At 37.0% G+C, this 18,438-nt stretch overlaps 1 protein-coding gene across 1 annotated transcript in view; it reads right to left on the bottom strand.

Moving 5' to 3' along the window:
* Window positions 1–18,438, bottom strand: part of Cd2ap (CD2 associated protein) — an 82,541-nt gene that overhangs the window by 28,251 nt on the left and 35,852 nt on the right. Inside the window, exons 5-11 of the mRNA XM_028766635.1 lie at window positions 14,327–14,447; window positions 9,788–9,975; window positions 6,168–6,246; window positions 5,707–5,801; window positions 3,757–3,861; window positions 1,732–1,768; window positions 212–274 (exon numbers count right to left, since the gene is read on the bottom strand). Coding sequence (XP_028622468.1) covers window positions 212–274; window positions 1,732–1,768; window positions 3,757–3,861; window positions 5,707–5,801; window positions 6,168–6,246; window positions 9,788–9,975; window positions 14,327–14,447 — 688 coding nt within the window. The remainder of the gene's footprint in view (window positions 1–211; window positions 275–1,731; window positions 1,769–3,756; window positions 3,862–5,706; window positions 5,802–6,167; window positions 6,247–9,787; window positions 9,976–14,326; window positions 14,448–18,438) is intronic.

The following is an 18,438-nucleotide window of genomic DNA, read 5'->3' as shown; positions in this document are numbered from 1 at the left end:
GGATTCATTTAACCCTAACCCTAACCCTAACCCTACTCAGTAAGATCAAAGGTTTAACTTCATATCAACTTGACACAATACTCATTATTGGAAAACTCCTGATGGTGCAAAGTAAAAATCAACAAGTACATGAAGAAAGTTTGAATGATCTATTGTGGTGGTCACATTTCTTTAAGAGAAAATCAAAGGGTAAGGGTAGAGTTAGCCTTACCTTTTTCTTCAGCCTTTAGAGGAAATGCTTTCTTCTCTGCAGCTAACAGGTCAGGCTTTGGAGCTGGGAGGTAGGGAAGAAAAGTGAATACTAACTTTTAAGAATAATATACACAGAAAGAACAAAAAGATGGTAATTTCTAGCACTCAATCAAACACTAGAATTCAAAATAATTTAGTCATGTATATTTGGATTAGCACCACTAGTATTTCTTTATTTGGCACATTTATCTTAGGAATGCATCTATCCATATATGATTTTGTTTTCTTTCAGCTGCAAAGCCATATAATAGAGATGGCATAATTGTAACACACCTGAAACTCTGGCACTCAGGAGGCAGAGGCAAGAAGAGTCTAAGTTTGAGGCTAATGTGAACTATCTAGTTAGCTCAAGGTTTACCTTCAGCTACATAGTGAAAACCCTGTCTCAAAAAACCAAAAGAAAACAAAAACCCAAAACAAAAAGAAAACAGACACAAAACCTCCGGACTGTATTTAGGTATCTAGGAATACTTGCATAAAGCAGCACTTGTTCAAAATAAATACAGGAATAAAAAAGTAGATAGAGTATAGGGCCAGATACTATGGCACACACCTCTAAACCCAGCACTGGGGAGCCAGAAGCAGGCAGATCTCTCTGAGGTAGGTCAGCCTGGTCTTATAGGTCAGCCTGGTCTAAATAATAAGTTCAAGACTAGCCAGATCTACAAAGTGAGACCTGTCTCAAAGAAACAAACAAAAATATAAATAAGCAATACGTTTTATTCCTCCAGAAGACCCAGGGTTAAATTCTCGCACCAATGTGGCAGCTCTTACAACCATCTTTGACTCTAGTCCAAAGGTAGACCTAGTGCCTGCCCTTTTCTAGCCTCCATGGGCAGTGGTACACAGACAGATGGTACACAGGCAGACAGACAGACAGGCAGGCAGGCAGGCAGGCAGAACAACCATATACATAATTTTTTAAATTTAAGTATTTCAGCCAAGTAAACCAAAATAAACCTGTTTATTTTAAACAGGTTTAAACTTGATTAGCTTTATTAATATTCTTATTACTGAAGTACACAAGTTACCTCTAAGATCCCCATTTTATTTTATTTTTGGAGACAGAGTCTAACTATATAGTCCAGACTGCCTTGAACTTACAATCCTAAAAGTGCTGGGATTACAGATATGCACCACCATTCCTAAGATCCTTATTTTACATCATTTGTACTTTTAAAAATTATGATAAACATTTAATGTAAGTGAACATTTAATTTTGTATAGATTTAAAATACCTCAAAACTCATTTTAACTGAATTTGCTCATAAAATTCAATGGTCATGCCGGGCAGTGGTGGTGCACACCTTTAATCCCAGCACTTGGGAGGCAGTTGCCTGAGTTTGAGGCCAGTCTGGTCTACAGAGTGAGTTCCAGGACAGCCAGGGCTACACAGAGAAATCCTGTCTCAAAAAACCAAAATAATAATAATAATAATAATACTAAAATAACAAACTAAACAATGCATTTTTTACAAACCTGGACCTTTTGCAGGAGGAGGTGGTTTCTTTGGTTTCTAGGAAGAGGAGAAAAGATTAAAATTAATTAACTATTTAAAGTTAAGATAAATTAATCTAAATTATATTGTTTCTCATCTTACTCTTGCCAAAAATAATAAAATATTAAAAACGTAACAACTCTGATTCACTCTGGTTCAAGGGTCACTGAAAAAAAAAATATTATATCCAAACAGATTCCTTGATCAAAAGTTAGTCAAATACTTTTTAAAAATTAATTAGGTAAGATCAAAAAGTCTTGATGAACAAAATGTTTTCCTCCTGATTTAATTAGTTTTAGATTTCCAAACATCAATTTGCCTTTTTTCATAGCTAAGGAATACAAACTTGGTCAAAAACACATGGAGGGGGAAGTCACGGGCTCCAGTGGAGAACAACTGATGTTTTCAATATAAACACAATATAAAATTTACACTCATTGTATTGCTCTCTGCCTTCATCAAGGCAGTTTCTGTTTTCAGCAACCTACAGATAATGCAGAGACTCCCGACAAAATAGTGCAGAGAATAAAGTACCTCTCAGCACTCAGCACTAAGTTGTCTATGTGTCCCATCGCCACCAGGGCTTGGGAACACTGTAGGAGCGGGTGCAGAAAGAGCGTGAGAAGCAGGCACAGGAAGGAGTGCTATGGAGAGTTGGTTTGGATATGATGTGATTGCATCCATGGACTCACAGCAGCAGTGGCTATCTCCATAAGACTGAGCCCATCAGCACTGCATCATGCACTGAGGAGGGCTCAGAACCCCCCTACACCCCCTCCCCCAGAAGATCAAGGCAGTGAACGGATCCTGGGGATGAGCTGTCATTTCCCTGTGCTGGAGTCACTGGTAATTTGCCCTTGCTCAAGGCTCAAGTAAATAAACCCCAGTCCCAGTCAATGGTAATAAATACAGATGATTGCAAACAAAAACCGCAACTCCTAAGAACATGGAACTAAAAGGATCTGTGGGAAAGGAAGGGCCTAGTGAGAAGGGGGTGCGATTAAAGGGATAATGAAGGGAAGGGGATGTGATCATGAATACTGCATGCACAAAATTATGAAAGGTAAGTTTTAAAAAACCTTAAAATACATATGAGAAATTAAAAAACAAAAAGAGTAACAAATAAACAGGCATAGCTTTCCTTAAGTCTGAAGAATTCTCATAGTTACAGTTAAAGGCAAAAGTCTCCTTTCCCCTCAATTTCTAAGCATTAATTCACTTTTAAGACTTCATTTAAAGTCTTTAAAAGTTTCTAACACTTTTAATTGTGTTACTCTATGTTAAGAATAAGTGAAAAGTAACATAATAAAAGCAAAACAAAACCAGCACTCACTGAAAAAAAAAAAAAAGACTAAAAGTAGACTGAATGCAATATAGCAAAGGAAAGAACTCAGACAGCCTGAGCTGACAGCCTGAGCTTCTAGAAAGTAATTGCCAGTGATGAACTTAATTAAAGGCTCCAAGGATTAGCGTGCTCTGCATAGGCTAGAACTGAAGATGACAGTGCTGTGTACATCTAACTGCTCTGCCTTCTGATTTGTAAGCTCAGGCAGCCTTGCATATGGAGAAAATGTCAAGACATCAAAAGGCAGATGATCTAGTACAAATGAATGACTTAATCTCAGTGTTTTATTAATATATAAATAATGTATGTATAAGGAGGCAAATGCTCAGCTTCAAAATACCTTAAAATGAATTGATACTTTTCATTAACATTAAATAATTTCATTCAGAAAATTAAGAATATATTCAATTTATATAAAGCCAGCTTTTTGGTAAGTCAGAAAAGGTAAAAAAGTCAAAGCTGGTTTTCAGTACATATAGTCAATATCAGAAAAAGATACAGGACTAAAATATAATACTATTTCATGACAAATCAATTTTTACTTAAATATACAATCTTATGAAACTATGAAATTTATCTAGTAGCAATATAAAAACATTATTTTTCAAAACATATTGGTAAACAACATATTATCATCATTAAAATACAAACAGAATCTTACTGGAAAGTCTTTGTCTAGTTCACTTATCTGAACAGCAAAATTATCTGGAAACACTCCTTCTTTACCGTTCAGTTCACCCTTCCACCAGCCAGCTTCTCCAGTCTCCTAAAATGCAAACCAAACAGTTACGTTACACTAATGGAAGCTGTGTGTGTGTGTGTGTGTGTGTGTGTGTGTGTGTGTGTGTAAAGGGATCCTTACCAGGTAGCCCAGGCCGCCTCAAATTTACCATTCTCCTGTTCCTACCTCTGCAGGTATGAGCTAGTAATCAATAAATGAGGGAAAAGTTCACAATGAGCTAGGAAAGTGATGCATTCCATTAGCTTTAGAGGGCAAGGGCTGGCTGGGGTGGGCAACCTAAATACCAGTATAAAGTTTTCCTAGAAAAAACTATTCTCTGCACATTAATTTCAGCAGGAGTTACAAAACTGGGTTTAATACGTAGGTGTGGTAGTGTACGCTCTTAAATCCCAGAACTCAGGAGGCTGACACTCACAGATAACTAAGTTTGAGGCCAGCTTAGAGAGGTCCATGCTAGCCAGAGCAAGATCCCCTTCAACAACAACAACAAACAAACAAACAAACAAACAAACATACATCTGGGTTTAATGTTTTAAAATAAATCAATTCTTTAAGTTAAAATGTTTTCATGGGGATAGGAGAGGTAGGAAGAAATATAATAGGTAAGGAGAATCAGAAGAAAATAAGGAAGTCCTAAATTGAATTTTTTAAGCTAGCCTAACATTTTATAGGTAAATACTGAAGAGTACTTATCTAGCTGCTTCAGAAAGTAGCACTCTGCACAAAGCATTAAGTCTTATCAGTCTAAGCTATGAATATTAAAAATAATAAGGGGTGACTTTAAATGAGCGAACTGCTTTATCTATCATGTGGGAAGCTTTGTAAAACACTGGATATATTAATTTCATTAAACTAACCTTTTTGCTATCCAGTTTGAATCCATAATGTATATACTTTAAAGGTACACAATAAAATATATTTCCACAACATCACATACACTAAGCCAATTATTAACAGTTTAAACAGTAAGATGAACTTCAAAACAAAACACATCACAGAATTATAGCAAAAGTAAATACTTATTATTCTCTTGTAAATAATTACTATTATAAAATTCTGCCCAGACCTAAATAGAGGACCATTTTTTTCCATTCCCTGGCCTTAGAATTTATCGTAATTTACAGAATCATTTACTTCTTTAACATAGATGTACCAAGACTGGAGAGATGGCTCAGCAGACAGAGGGGTTTGTCATCAAGGCTGATAACTTGAGTTCAAATTTGGTGACATACAGTGTGGAATCTGGAGAGAACCAATTCCTACAAGTTGTCCTTGAACTTCCACATGCATGGCGTGTGTACCCTTCCCACATAGATTCACCATTTCACACAGGAAGATGAGTCTCACACATGTCACTTACTAATAAACATTTAGGTTGTACAATTCTTGGAGTTAATAAAGGAATATGTAATGTGATCATGGGTTTTTTCTTTTTCCTTTTCAGATTTCTTATTTTAAACATTTGGTTATTTTGTCTACATGTGTGAATGTGTATCATGCATATGCCTGCTGCCTGCAGACGTCAAAAGAGGGTGTCTGATCCTAAGGAACTAGAGTCATAATGGACCTAAGCAACCATGTGGGTGCTGGGAACTGAGCCTGGTCCTCTGTAAGAGCAACAACTGCTCTTAACTGCTCAACCATCTCTCCAGCCCCCTGATCACTGCTTTTTAATATATCAATTATAAGTAATACACACAATAAAAAGAATTTTTTTTAAAAAAAAAATCACTTTACAAGCTTGCATTTATGTTCCAAGTTCCCAGAAACCCAAAACAAAAATAAAGTCCCAGCCCATCTGAAGTCAATACTCTATAGGCAATGCAAGAAGGTACTTCTGTGAATGATGGCTCACTAAAAACATCTTACCTTACTTATCAAATGGATTATCTCCCCTTCTCTAAACGTAAGCTCATCTTCATTGGTCCCTGCATAGGGAAATAATGTTCTACAATATTCCTTAGCTGAAACAAAGAATATAAATACTGTTACTTACAAGTTGATTGATGCAGCAGATACTTATTGAGCCTATGTGCAAAATAACATACTCAATAAGCAATGAAAGGTTAAATAATTTTAAAATGTATATTCAACATTAAGAAAAAATTTCACTATCACTCAAATATTACTCAGTGTCTGATATGTATCAGGAATAGTTTAAACTTCAGAGAGATTCTAAAATGAACACAGCGTGACAGAATTCTCAACCTCATGTACTTTTACCCAGTAGGATTTAATATTCTGGGAATTAGTACAGTGTAACACATCCGTCTGGTGAGTTGGTAATATACAAGCATATTTACACCATGGTGGTTTATTTTAGAACTTACTTTTAATCTTGCCATCAATGTCTGGTTTTGTTACCTCCGCATTCTGGGTTCTAGATCCCAGTGGCTGTAGGATTAAAGGCTGAAAGAGAAAAAGACACTATTAACTAGCTTAAGATAAAATAGAAATAATATGCTTTTTAAAGACTTTACTATTTGGGCTGAGACGATGGCTCAGTGGTTAAGACTGCCTGTTGCTCTTCCAGAGGACCTAGGTTCAATTCCCAGCACCCATGTGGTGGCTCACAACCATCTATAACTCTAGTTTCAGAAGATTCAACCCACTTTCTGCTCTCCAAAGGTACTAGGCACACATGTAGTACACAGATATGCATGTAGGCAAAACAAAAATGAGCCTAAAATATATTTTTTAAGATTCTACTTTAACTTTAAATGTATGTGTATATATGTGCCTGTGTATGGAAACATGCACATGACTTCAGCTGCCATAAATGCCAAAGATGGTGTTGGTGCCTGGAGCTCAAAGTACAGGTGGTTGTGAGTCACCTGACATGGATATGGGAACTGTACTCTAGTTCTCCACAAGCACAGTATGAATTCTTAACTGCTGAGCTGTGTCTCCAGCCCAAGAATAAGACTTTTAAACAGCTTTCTTTTACACTTGTCCATCCCTCCCTAATGGTGGTCCTTATATTCAGGTGAGTAATCTAACTAAAATCCAACAATAAAAAAATAATAATCTCAAAAACTCCTCAAATAATAGCTACTACTTTTATTACATGATAGGTGTTTTGCCTGCATGTATGTTTACCTGTGGACCAAGTGTATGCAGTACCCATGGAGACCAAAGAGGACAGTGGATTCCCTGGGACTGGAGTTATAGACAATTGTGATTCACAATGTAGATGCTGAGAATCTAACCAAGGTCCTCTGGAAAAGCAGTCAGTGCTCTTAATCACTCAGCCATCTCTCCAGTCCCAATAGCCACTAATTTTTAAAAACAATCTAAAAATAATAACTATACTCTAGTATTCACATGATTTAATAACAGAATTTCTAAAATAAATGTATATTGAAACTTAACCCTTACAATTTTCTGCATCAAGTGGAGATTTATAAATCTTCCTTTTTACATCAGGAAGCAGCTAACCTATCAAAGCAGTAATTATAGTCCTGAAGCCCAGATCTCAATCTACAAAAATGGATGGACTCTTAACAACCTTAAACCTTAAAATAGAGAGAATTTTTTAAAATTTATGTTACTCATCTATTATTTGAGAACTTCTGACAGGTATACAATATATTATCGAGGGCTTCATATATGAGTATTGCATCTACATCACTCCCACCCTGGAACAGAGGGAATATTTAGCACTCTCTAAATGAAAATATTTAGGTACTTTAACACAGTACACTTATATAGTCTACTTAGACATTTCCCATACAGTATGGAAGGTTCTGCACTACCTTCAACAAGTGTTTCCTTGAGTATTCTACTCCAACAGACAGTACTATATATGACAATAGTCTTCAATGGTTAAAAATATTAATATACTTATAACTAATCTATCATTATTTTTTGTCTTTCAAAATATTCACTTTAATCTCTCCCAAATCTAACCAGATCTTTTAATATGGTATCATTCTACTTTATTAAATAATAAAACTCTGAGATTATTCTCACTAATAACTGAGTGGTGGACATCATTAATTATGACCAGGATTCTAATACAACATCACTAATCAAAAAAAGTTATTTAATACAATTATACACTTTTAGAGCTCAAATTATCCCCCAGAGAGCAAGAAGCTAAAGAACACAATGTCACAAAACTGAGAGTTCAGTTCATTATAGCCCATAATTTATTTTCTGTCTTTCCTTTCTTTTACCTTTCTTTTTTTTTTTTTTTAAGAAAGCATTTCACTATGCAGCCCTAACTGGCCTGGAAGTTGTGATGTAGCAGACAAGCCTCAAACTCAGAGATTTGCCTGACTCTGCCTCCTGGGAAGTAGGATTTAAACATGTACGTCATCACACTGGGCTGGCCCCTAAAATCTTACTGCCACTTAATCTCAAAGATCAGAAAGGACAGGGCAGGGCAGGGCAGGGCTGGGCAGGAAGCAGAAGTGCTCATCCCTGAATCCAACTCACAATTAAATAGAAAACTATGTAGCAAGCTGGTAGAGAAGAAGACTTTTGAAAACCACTATCTTGAGAGAAAAACAAAGTATTTCACCAACCAACTGAAATGTAGCTGAATTGAGTAAAAAATGAGGTGTTTTAAACCTCTAAGAGATAGGGAGGTACAAATGAGAATTGCTGGAGATGGCAGGTAAGGGCACTTACTGCTTTTAAAAACCTGGATTTGGTTCCCAACACCCTCATAGCAGCTTAAGTACATAGAACTCCAGTTTCAGAGGATCCAGCTCCCTCTTCTGAGATCCTCCGGCTCATGTGTGCACATGTTATACACATATACACATAGGCACACACACATGAAACTATTTTTAATGAGACTTATAGGGATAAAGTTAATTTCCTCTGAAGTAATTGCTTAGTTTCTATCTCCAAAATACAGACACTGGAAACACCAACTTCCAAAGAAATATTCAAGCCTGCCATCATTTCCCCCTGAAACAAAATCTTATGAACTATAGACTGTTTACTTGATTCCATTTTTAAAATGCTGGTAAAATGCTAATAAAATTATCCAAACACTCAGAAGTGATGTTAGTAAATTTAGCTATTGTTGAGAATCCAGAAAGGTGGCTTATGCCTTTAATTTCAGTTCTTGGGAGGCAGGGGCAGGGGGGCAGGGGGGCAGGGGGGCAGGGGAGCAGAGGGGCAGAGGGGCAGAGGGGCAGAGGGGCAGAGGGGCAGAGGCAGGCGGATCTCTGTGAGTTTAAGACTACTCTAGTCTACAGAGTACTAAGATAGCCCAGGGCTACAAAGAAACCCTGTCTCAAACAAACAAACAAACAAACAAACAAACTACAGAGAAAAGTTGAGTAGCACTTAGGTAATTTGATTTCTTTTTATATTCACTTTAAAATTGTGTAATTTTAGGTATCTATTAAATTAAAAAAAAAACAAATTTTAGCTTTAAAAGACAAAGAAACAAGATTTCCCTTTTATATTTACACTGAAATAAAGGCCTTATGACTGCCACAAAGAAAATTCTAGGATTTACCAATTAATAAGCACCCTAATTTTGTGACACAAAATTATTAACCATTACAATTATTAACCATTACAAATTTCAAGTTTTCCCATAAGCTTCTCATTCGTAAATCCGCACAACCCCCAAAAGGAAATTAACAGACTTTCAAACTTTTACATCTTAAAAAATGCTTAGTGACAAGGGCAGAGACCCCAGGAGGACTTAGAGTCACTAAGAAGGAAACTCAACTTAAGCGATTACCTACATCAGACTGGCCTGTGGATCACGTCTGAAGCATTTTCTGATTGCTAGCTGATGTGGGAAGATCTGCTGAACTGAGCAAGCTAGGAAACAGCTTTACTCCATGGCTCCTATCTCCATTCCAGTTTGAGTCCTGCTTTGACTCCCTCAATGACAGACTAAGCCAAACAGAATTGTTCCTCCCAACTTACTTTTGGTCTGTATATATTACAGTAAGAGAGAATCAAGCCAGTACATTACCTTTTCTGTTTTTTTCTCCTCTGTTTCACTACTGGAAGTTCTTGTCCTAAGTTTCACAGAGCCTTCTTTAAAGATGTCTCCAAATCCAATTCCTCGAATTTTCTTTGGCTGTGCAACTGATCCGGGAGCAGGTTCACTCCCATTCCCCGGAGACGGCAACGGTGAGGTAGGGCCAGTCAAAGGAACTTCTACAAGAATAATTTCTTTTTAAAGAATGACACCCAGAATAATAAAAATCTTTACATTGCTTTCTACAATATCTATGCCTTATACTTTGTAATTAAAGAAAGGAATGATGTCAATAAGATACATAACATGGTACTCAACTATGTTGACTTATATTGACTTTTGTAGATAAATTGAATAAAACAATAACTATTCTAAGTATATTTATTTGTATGACTAAGAAATTCAGGAAACTAACACTAAAGATTCTTAGCGAAATGCTACAGCTTAAATAAAGGTTCATGTGGTTAAGTCTGGTTCTCAATACAAATGTTATAGAAGGTGATAGAACATCTAAGAGGTAGCACCCACTAGGAGATGACTGACTCATGGAGAAGGACTAATGCTGATGTCAGGATTTGCAGGAATAGATTAGTTCATCAGAGAGTACTGGACTATAAAGGAAACTTCACAGTAGTTCTTTTCCTAAGCAACCCTTTGATAGTAATAGAACCATCCTAGATTTAGTATGTCTTACACAGAATATCAGGTTCTGTCTCTCTTATAACCTGTTTTGAGGCTCTGACAGTATACTTACCAGACTGGCAATCCTGGCCTGTCAATTTTCAGACCATTTATATTTAACAATTACTGATATTTAAATTCATTAACTTTCTACTTGTATCATTTACTTACTTTTATTCCTTTCCTCTCTTTTTCTCACTTTGGTTTATCCTAGTATTTATGAGCATTCTGTTTTAACAAGTTATAAATATACCTCTACAACAGCTCAAATGTACACTGACAGCCACTGAACATATATATCTCACTATTCACCTTAAAATCTGTCCCTTTAGTTCTTTCATTAAATTTGTACAGCAAATGCTACTTCATTGTACCCTCATGTGGTGACATAAAAATACTTTTTTTAAATCTCAAATGTGATTCTTTGTTGAAAACTTAACAAGGGAATACTGAGTATTAAGGAAAAGTAATACAGCACAGACATCTGATGAAAACTTAACAATTAGAAACAATCTACCATTAATCTTATAACAGTCTAGAAGCTTTTAAAGATGGCCCCACATTTTCTTGTGTTCGTGTATACTCATGAGAAGGGAGGGAGGGAGGGAGGGAGGGAAGGGGGAAGGGAGGGAGGGAAGGAGGGAGGAAGGAAGGGAGGAAGGGAGGGAGGATGAGACAAAAGGAATTTATCTGGATTATCTTTATTTGGATATTTCCATATTCCCTAGCAGGTCTCTAACTCAAGATCTCCAAAGTAAATTCAAATCTCTCCCAACCGATCGCCAGCGACAGCATCTGCATCAATCCAGAGACTGACTACCTGGTCATCTCTGAGCCCTCTTCTCCAGTCTCTCTCCACAGCCTACCATCACTAGGTCCTATGTAATATAGCATCTACTGCAGAGCTCCTCCATTCTACCCATGTCTCTCCATCACCAACCACAGCATTCTTCTAGTTTAGACAAACACTCTTTCTACCTAAATCACCCAAATTCTCTCAGCTGCTCCTGCCACCCACCTCCTCTTCGTCTGTGTTCTCCACCCTACAACCAAAACCATCCAGCTGCTAATAACAGTTGGTCATTCTATACTCCCCTCCAAGCCTTCTCTGTAATTTAGTGTCTTCATGCCTTAGCCTGAGTTTCTCCATCCTAAACATTTACCACATTCAACTATTTACTCCACAATCACTGTGATCTGGATGCCTTTCAGGATCTGGAAAAGCCTATGTTTTTTCCCTTCACTCTCTTTCAAGTATGCTGAGGCACTCCCTTTCTTACATAGATCTATAGTACTCTGTTGTTTCTTGTCACAAATATTTTTTGTGTCAAACTACATTAACTTTGACCTATTTAGTAAATAGCCTTTTATTCTGAAGGCAACAAAAGCTTCAGAGTTGGAGTGGGGAGTTGTTTTCTTATTAATCACTGAATTCCCAGAGTCTGGCACAGTATGCTGTACAACAAGCACTCAATATACTAAAAGGAAAGAAACTAAGTGAACAGCAGTATTAATATGCAGGATTTCCTTTCAATCTTTGACTATTGGATCTCATATTTAATGTGCCTCTACTAACATGTAAATGGACTCTCAGATCATTGCTTAAACATCTCAATCATGGATGAGGAAAATTAGAATCCAACAGGGAAATGACAGGGCAACAAAACTAAGAAATGCCTATTACCTTATTTCCTGTCCATTCCCCCCATGCATAAAATAGTGTAAAAGAAAGGATCAGAAGCCCAACTGTGATTTTATTATAAAGTAGATAATCAGGAGTTCCAATTTCATTACCCTTAAACAGTGATAGCAATACCCTCAAAAGTTGTTTCACTCACTGGGCATCAATATGTCACACTCTACCACAAAATAGGTATTTGGCAATTAACAAAAATTTATATATTCTAATAAGTAGTTTGCCTACACACACACACACACACACACACACTCACGTTAATAAGGAAGAGTAAAGTCTACTTCAAGAAGAAATCAAATGGAAGACAACTGAAGTTAAACGGTTAGAAGCTTCTGGTTTTTCATACAGAGCAGTCAGGAAAGGCATCAATACTGAAGTGGTTAATAAAAGAATCTTAACTAAGACAAGAAGCCATCAGAATATTTCAAAGAGTCTTTCAAGCAAAGGCCCAATGTGGTCACTACCCAAGCAGTCTACATCCAGATTGAACCAAGTAGAAATGTGATTAGGTATAAAATGGCTGCTTCTTTACTCATTTTTGTTTGTTTGTTTTTACTTTTAAATACAACTATTTACATTGTTTTAGGCACTATGGTGGTTTGAATAGGAATGCTCACATTCCTATTCAAACAGGAATAGACTACAGTTTGCATACTTGGCCATAGGGAGTGGCACATTAGGAGAGGTAGCCTCCTTGGAGTAGGTGTGGCTTTGGTGGAGGAGGTGTGATACTAGGGCAAAGGCTTTAAAGTCTCAGAAACCCAAGCCATACCCAATGTAGCATTCTCTTCCTGCTTCCTGTGGATCCAGATGTAGAACTCTCACCTCCCTCTCCAACACCACGTCTGCCTGCATGCTGCCATGCTTCTTGCCACGACAATAATGGACTAAACCTCTAAAACTGTAAGCCAGCCCCAGTTAAATGGTTTTTTCCTTTATAAGAGCCGCCATGTTATGATGTCTCTTCAAAGCAATAGAAACCTTAAGACAAGTATTATAAATAAAACTGAAAAGTACTTAATGTAAACAATCAGATTTGCCTAAATTATATGCAAATTCTAGGCTATTTTAGAAAGAAACTGTAGTCCTCTGATATTCGTGTCTGTATCGAACCTTAGAAGCTAGTCCCTCAAATACTAAACAAACAATGCACTAAATTCACTCAAGAAAGATTAAAACAACTGGTCTACACTCTCCAAAAGTCTCAATGCCCAGACAGGAGGATAGAAAATAAAGGAACAAGTCTAAAGAAAGAGATAATGTGTGTGGTCCTGAGATCAGAAAAAAAAAAAAAAGCCATTACAAAAGCACAAGAGAACAATTAAAGTCTAGAAATAAACTGTATGAAACAATATCAATATAAAGTATCCTGATTTGACAGTGATAATAACGTGAGACTATCCTTGTTCTAAAAAAATTGATAAAAATTTTAAAACAGATATAGAGAGAACATGAGCAATAGTTAGCAAAAGTGGAATTGTTAACAGTGCATATATCTGTGTAAAGAATACACGAGCCAGGCAGTGGTGGCGCACGCCTTTAATCCCAGCACTTGGGAGGCAGAGGCAGGTGAATTTCTGAGTTCAAGGCCAGCCTGGTCTACAGAGTGAGTTCCAGGACTGCCAGGGCTACACAGAGAAACCCTGTCTTTAAAAAGAATACACAAAAACTCTTTCAATTTTATGTTTACCCAAATTAAAAAGAAACATTTCTAGTACATGCCTGTAATCTCAGCACCTGGGAGGCTGAAGCAGAATTATCATCATGAATTTGAGGCCAACCTGAACTATAGACCTTGGTTCAGACCTTGGTTCAGAATAAAACAAGCAAACAAATTTCTTCAAAAGATTATTTAGCTACAGAGAAAACAGAATCTGGTATAAGAATGCAGAAAATAAAAGCAAGCTGCTACTGTAAATTTTCTTGATTATTAAGCTAGGCCATTTGCAAACTCAGCAGTTAAAAGAGTAGTGCAGATAAGCAATAGGGTAAAATAGAATCAGGGAAATAAAAAGAAACTATTCAACCAGGTATTTTTCCTCTTTAGTCCCGTTATACTTTGTTTTTTAAAACTACATTAGCTGAAACTGACTAAACACGCACAGGAACAATTCCAAAAGTCAGAGTTGAATCACTTCAGTGTCTCCACCAACCTGATTCTTCCTGAGCGTCGTGAGTTTCACCATCATCTGTGAACTCTAATTCTTTCACAAAGTTTGAGGGAAACAGTCCCAATTTATTGTTCAGAGTTCCACTCCACCAGCCTTCTTCTACCTGAAAAAGTTCACAGCTCAAAAGTAATAAAATTCTTTTAAGTGAAAACCTTCATTCTAAGAAAAAATGGAGCTGTAAAAATAAATGACAGGTAATGACATAAAAGAAGCACTTAAATAAAAAAGGGAACAACAAGGGAATATGATGTAAGTGGATAAAGTCTTATTTCTAAAACAGTATCAGATTAGTCATGCATGGAAATAACCATATTACTTGCATTTTGCAATGTTTACAATGAGAACTTACAACCAATTACATCCTATGAAGCAAATACTTTTTAGTAAACTGACAGATAACACAGTTAAATGCACTAACTGAGAAAGCACATAGTTCCTGACCGAAATAGCACTCAGACATTACTGGGCCTTGCTTTATAAATATATGTTTTAGTTTAAAACTTTTGTTTGAGTCGGGCAGTGGTGGCATACACCTTTATTCCCAGCACTTGGGAGGCAGAGGCAGGCGGATTTCTGAGTTCGAGGCCAGCCTGGTCTACAGAGTGACTTCCAGGACAGCCAGGGCTATACAGAGAAACCCTGTCTCGAAAAACCAAAAAAAAAAAAAAAAAAATGTTTGAACAAAGTTTCATAACTTTAAGAATGAATATGAATTCCCAGACTAGTGAAACGATTCATTAGGTAAGAGTGCTTCACCTTAACTATCTGAGTTTGATCCCTGAAACCCACACAGTAGAAGAAAACTGACTCCCAAAAGTTGTCCTCTGACCTCTACACATGTGCCACAACTAACACACACACACACACACACACACACACAAATGTGCATGCACTCAGAAATTAAGAATACACAGAAAATCAGAGTTCAATTCCCAGCACCCATATCAGACAACTCATAATCATCCCAGCCCTTAGAAATCAGACACCTCCAATCACCTCAAGTGCCAGCATATACATGCACATACCTGCACATAGACTCACACACATATGCATAAATAGAGACAAGTTCTAAAAGAATAAAATGTAAAAGCATTTATAAAGATATAATTTCCTAAGTGGTATAAAATTTTATTTTCCCCTTTCAGTTAAACAATGACAAAATTATTTTGTCTTTGTTTATTTCATGTGTATGACTATTTGCCTGAAAGCTTGTCTATGTATCTATCACACGTATGTAACCCCTGCCCTCCCCCCAGTTATAAGAGGGTGTCAGATGCCCTGGGATTGGGGTTACTGTGTGAGCTGCCTTGTGAATGCTGTGAACTGAACTGGGATCTTCCAGAAGAGCAGCCAGTACCGAGTCTCCGCTACAACCCTGAAAAAGTTCCCTTTCAAAAGGACATCTAACAAGCACCTCCTCCCAAACAGAATAGTCTCATGGAACAAGTCTTCAACAAATCATTTATACTCACTAATAACAAGATTGCTCAATTTTCATAAGTCAAAAAAACATTCAATAAATTTCTTTCAAATATATAGTTTCTACTATGAATGCTAAGGGGTTTTAGTAACAGTAAATTTTGTCAAGTATACTGCTCAGTGTCACCGTTTACTTATCAGCATTACATGTGACATCACAGCTAGAAATATCTCATTTAAATAAACCATTTTCAATGTGATTAACCTTATAACTGAAAATATATTTTTCCCTACATAAACTTTTCTGGAGGTCCTGGAACTCATTAAGTAGATTGGTCTGAAACTCAAGAGATCCATTTGTCTCAGTCCCCAGATTAAAGGCATGTGCCATCATGCCTAGCCTGAAAACCTCAAGTAATTCATGTAACAGGCACTCATTATGTGCAAGTCATGATGTTACTGCTAGCAAAAGATTCAAATCCTGCCTAAGAGAAATGGCTTCCTTGCCTTTGCTCAAACAGCGAAGTTGAGAAACTACAGCAATCCCAACTCTTTAATAAAACAATCTATACACATAGTTAGGATGCAATATAACTGTTAGGCTTGGCAGCACATGCCTTAAATCCCGGAACTCAAGAGAAAGAGTGCTGTTCCAAGCCAGCCAAAACTATATACTATTTATCTCAAAAATAAAATAAAATAAAATAAATTGCAATGTAAAAATAAGCGCTATAATCAAAGTGGAGATGAAGTACAACAGGCACAAGCTTGAAAGTACCAGAACCTTCTCCCCTAAAAGCAAATGACCAAAAAGCTCAATAGTGAGCCACAGTAAAAATCTTCTAGATAAAAAGCATGTGAAAATAAAGCACATCAAAATAAATGAGTTACAGACAATGTAGATGAAATACAAATAGCTAGAATACAGTAAATTTGGGATGGCGAAGTAAAGCAACAAGCATCAAGAGCTCAGAGGTTTTAGCAGACTTACAGCAGTAAGAAACTGGGCACGATGACTTGTGTGACCATAGCACTCACCACACTGGGGTGGGAGAGCTGCTTTGAGTATTAGGCCAGACCAACTGTGAGTTCTAGGAAGTAAGCTAACAGAGACCCTGCCTCAAAGGAAGAAAAACTAAGGATTGAAAATTATAGAAACACAAAGTGTGCTAATTAAATAACAAAATGCCACAGATACAGAGAAAGAACATCAACTCATCATTTAAACTCCATATCAGCAATTGGTTAAGAGTGATTTAATTAAGCAGCTCTTGGGAAGAAGGGTGGTAAAGAACACTCATTCACGCATAGCAATCATGAACTGGGTATGTTGTCCATTCCTGTAATCCCAGAATGGAGGCTGAGGCAGGAGGACCACCAGTTTAAACCCAGTCTGAACTATGAGATCCTATCTCTAAAAGATGAAAAGACAAACTCATTTGAAAACAGAATGCACAGTCTAGCCTGTAGGCACATGCCTGGAACACCAGTGCTCGGGAGGTGAAAAGAAAGATAAATTTGAGGCCAGCCTGAGCTATATAATCAGACCCTGGCTCAAAAACACCAAGGGCCCACTATGTGCAGAACCCTGAGTTCAACTCCTCCATTAAGGGAGGAGAAGGGGCTTTCAAGACACAGGAGTCAACAAGCTTCACACATTCAAATTCAGGCCACTGCATGTCAGGCATATATGAAGATGGCTTCAATAAGGTATCTCACACCACAAATGTGGTCCTGACACAATTCCCATCAAGAACTGATCATTTCTGTGCTCTACCCTTTCACTCTTGATAGCTTCTAAGTGGTTGTATCATTTCTGTACTCCAAGGCTAGACTGTAAAAAGCACTTCCTCACATTTGCTGATCCGGTTGCAGCTAAGGGTTGTGAAACTGCTATGCAAATCAAAGCACCCTCTATTCAAAATGTATTCCAGATTTCAGACTAGAGAATATTTACATTAACTTTACTGAAAATCATTAACTTTACTAAAATTAACTTTACTGAAGCTTTTTAATTATTATATCAACAGGTTTCAGAATCTGGCCCATTTCAGATTTGAGATCTGATACATTGCCATACTCCAAATCCAAACCAAATGGGAAGGACTCTAAATAGCTGTCCAAGCGGCAGTTCTAGTCTTCAAGGCTGTCAGACATTAGGAGTAAATAAAAGAGCTTTCTTAAGAAGGCTCTCACCAGCCCTACTTCTAAACCTTTCCAGCTGAGGCCCCAGACATCACAGAACACAGACAACCCAACCCTCCTATCTGCATACTTGAGCCACACAACCCAGAAGCAAAATAACAGTTGTTTTTGCCACTAATTTTAGGGTAGCTTCTTATGTATCACGAATAACAGCAATAAGCAATGTGATTCTCTGTGATTCAATCTCTACCTCTGAGAAATGAGGATAAATATTCCCTTCTGTTAGACTGAAGTTTAAGGGAAATAAATGTGATATACTTATTATTCAGCCCAGTACTTCTGACATAGCATAGGTTCAATAAACGTTAACTGGTGTCACCATCAGATAAAGACAGATGAGAACTCCCTTCTGTATAATTATCCTAGACATTAACATAGACATTAGTGATAAATGAGAAATTATAACACAAAACCAATTTCTGCTACAATATATTTTATCAAATCACACTTCTGAAAACAGCATCTCCAAC

Source organism: Grammomys surdaster, unplaced genomic scaffold (assembly GCF_004785775.1).
Source record: "Grammomys surdaster isolate TR1022 unplaced genomic scaffold, NIH_TR_1.0 169, whole genome shotgun sequence".
In the NCBI taxonomy this organism is placed as follows: Eukaryota; Metazoa; Chordata; class Mammalia; order Rodentia; family Muridae; genus Grammomys; species Grammomys surdaster.
This window is presented reverse-complemented; position numbering and strand designations above follow the sequence as displayed.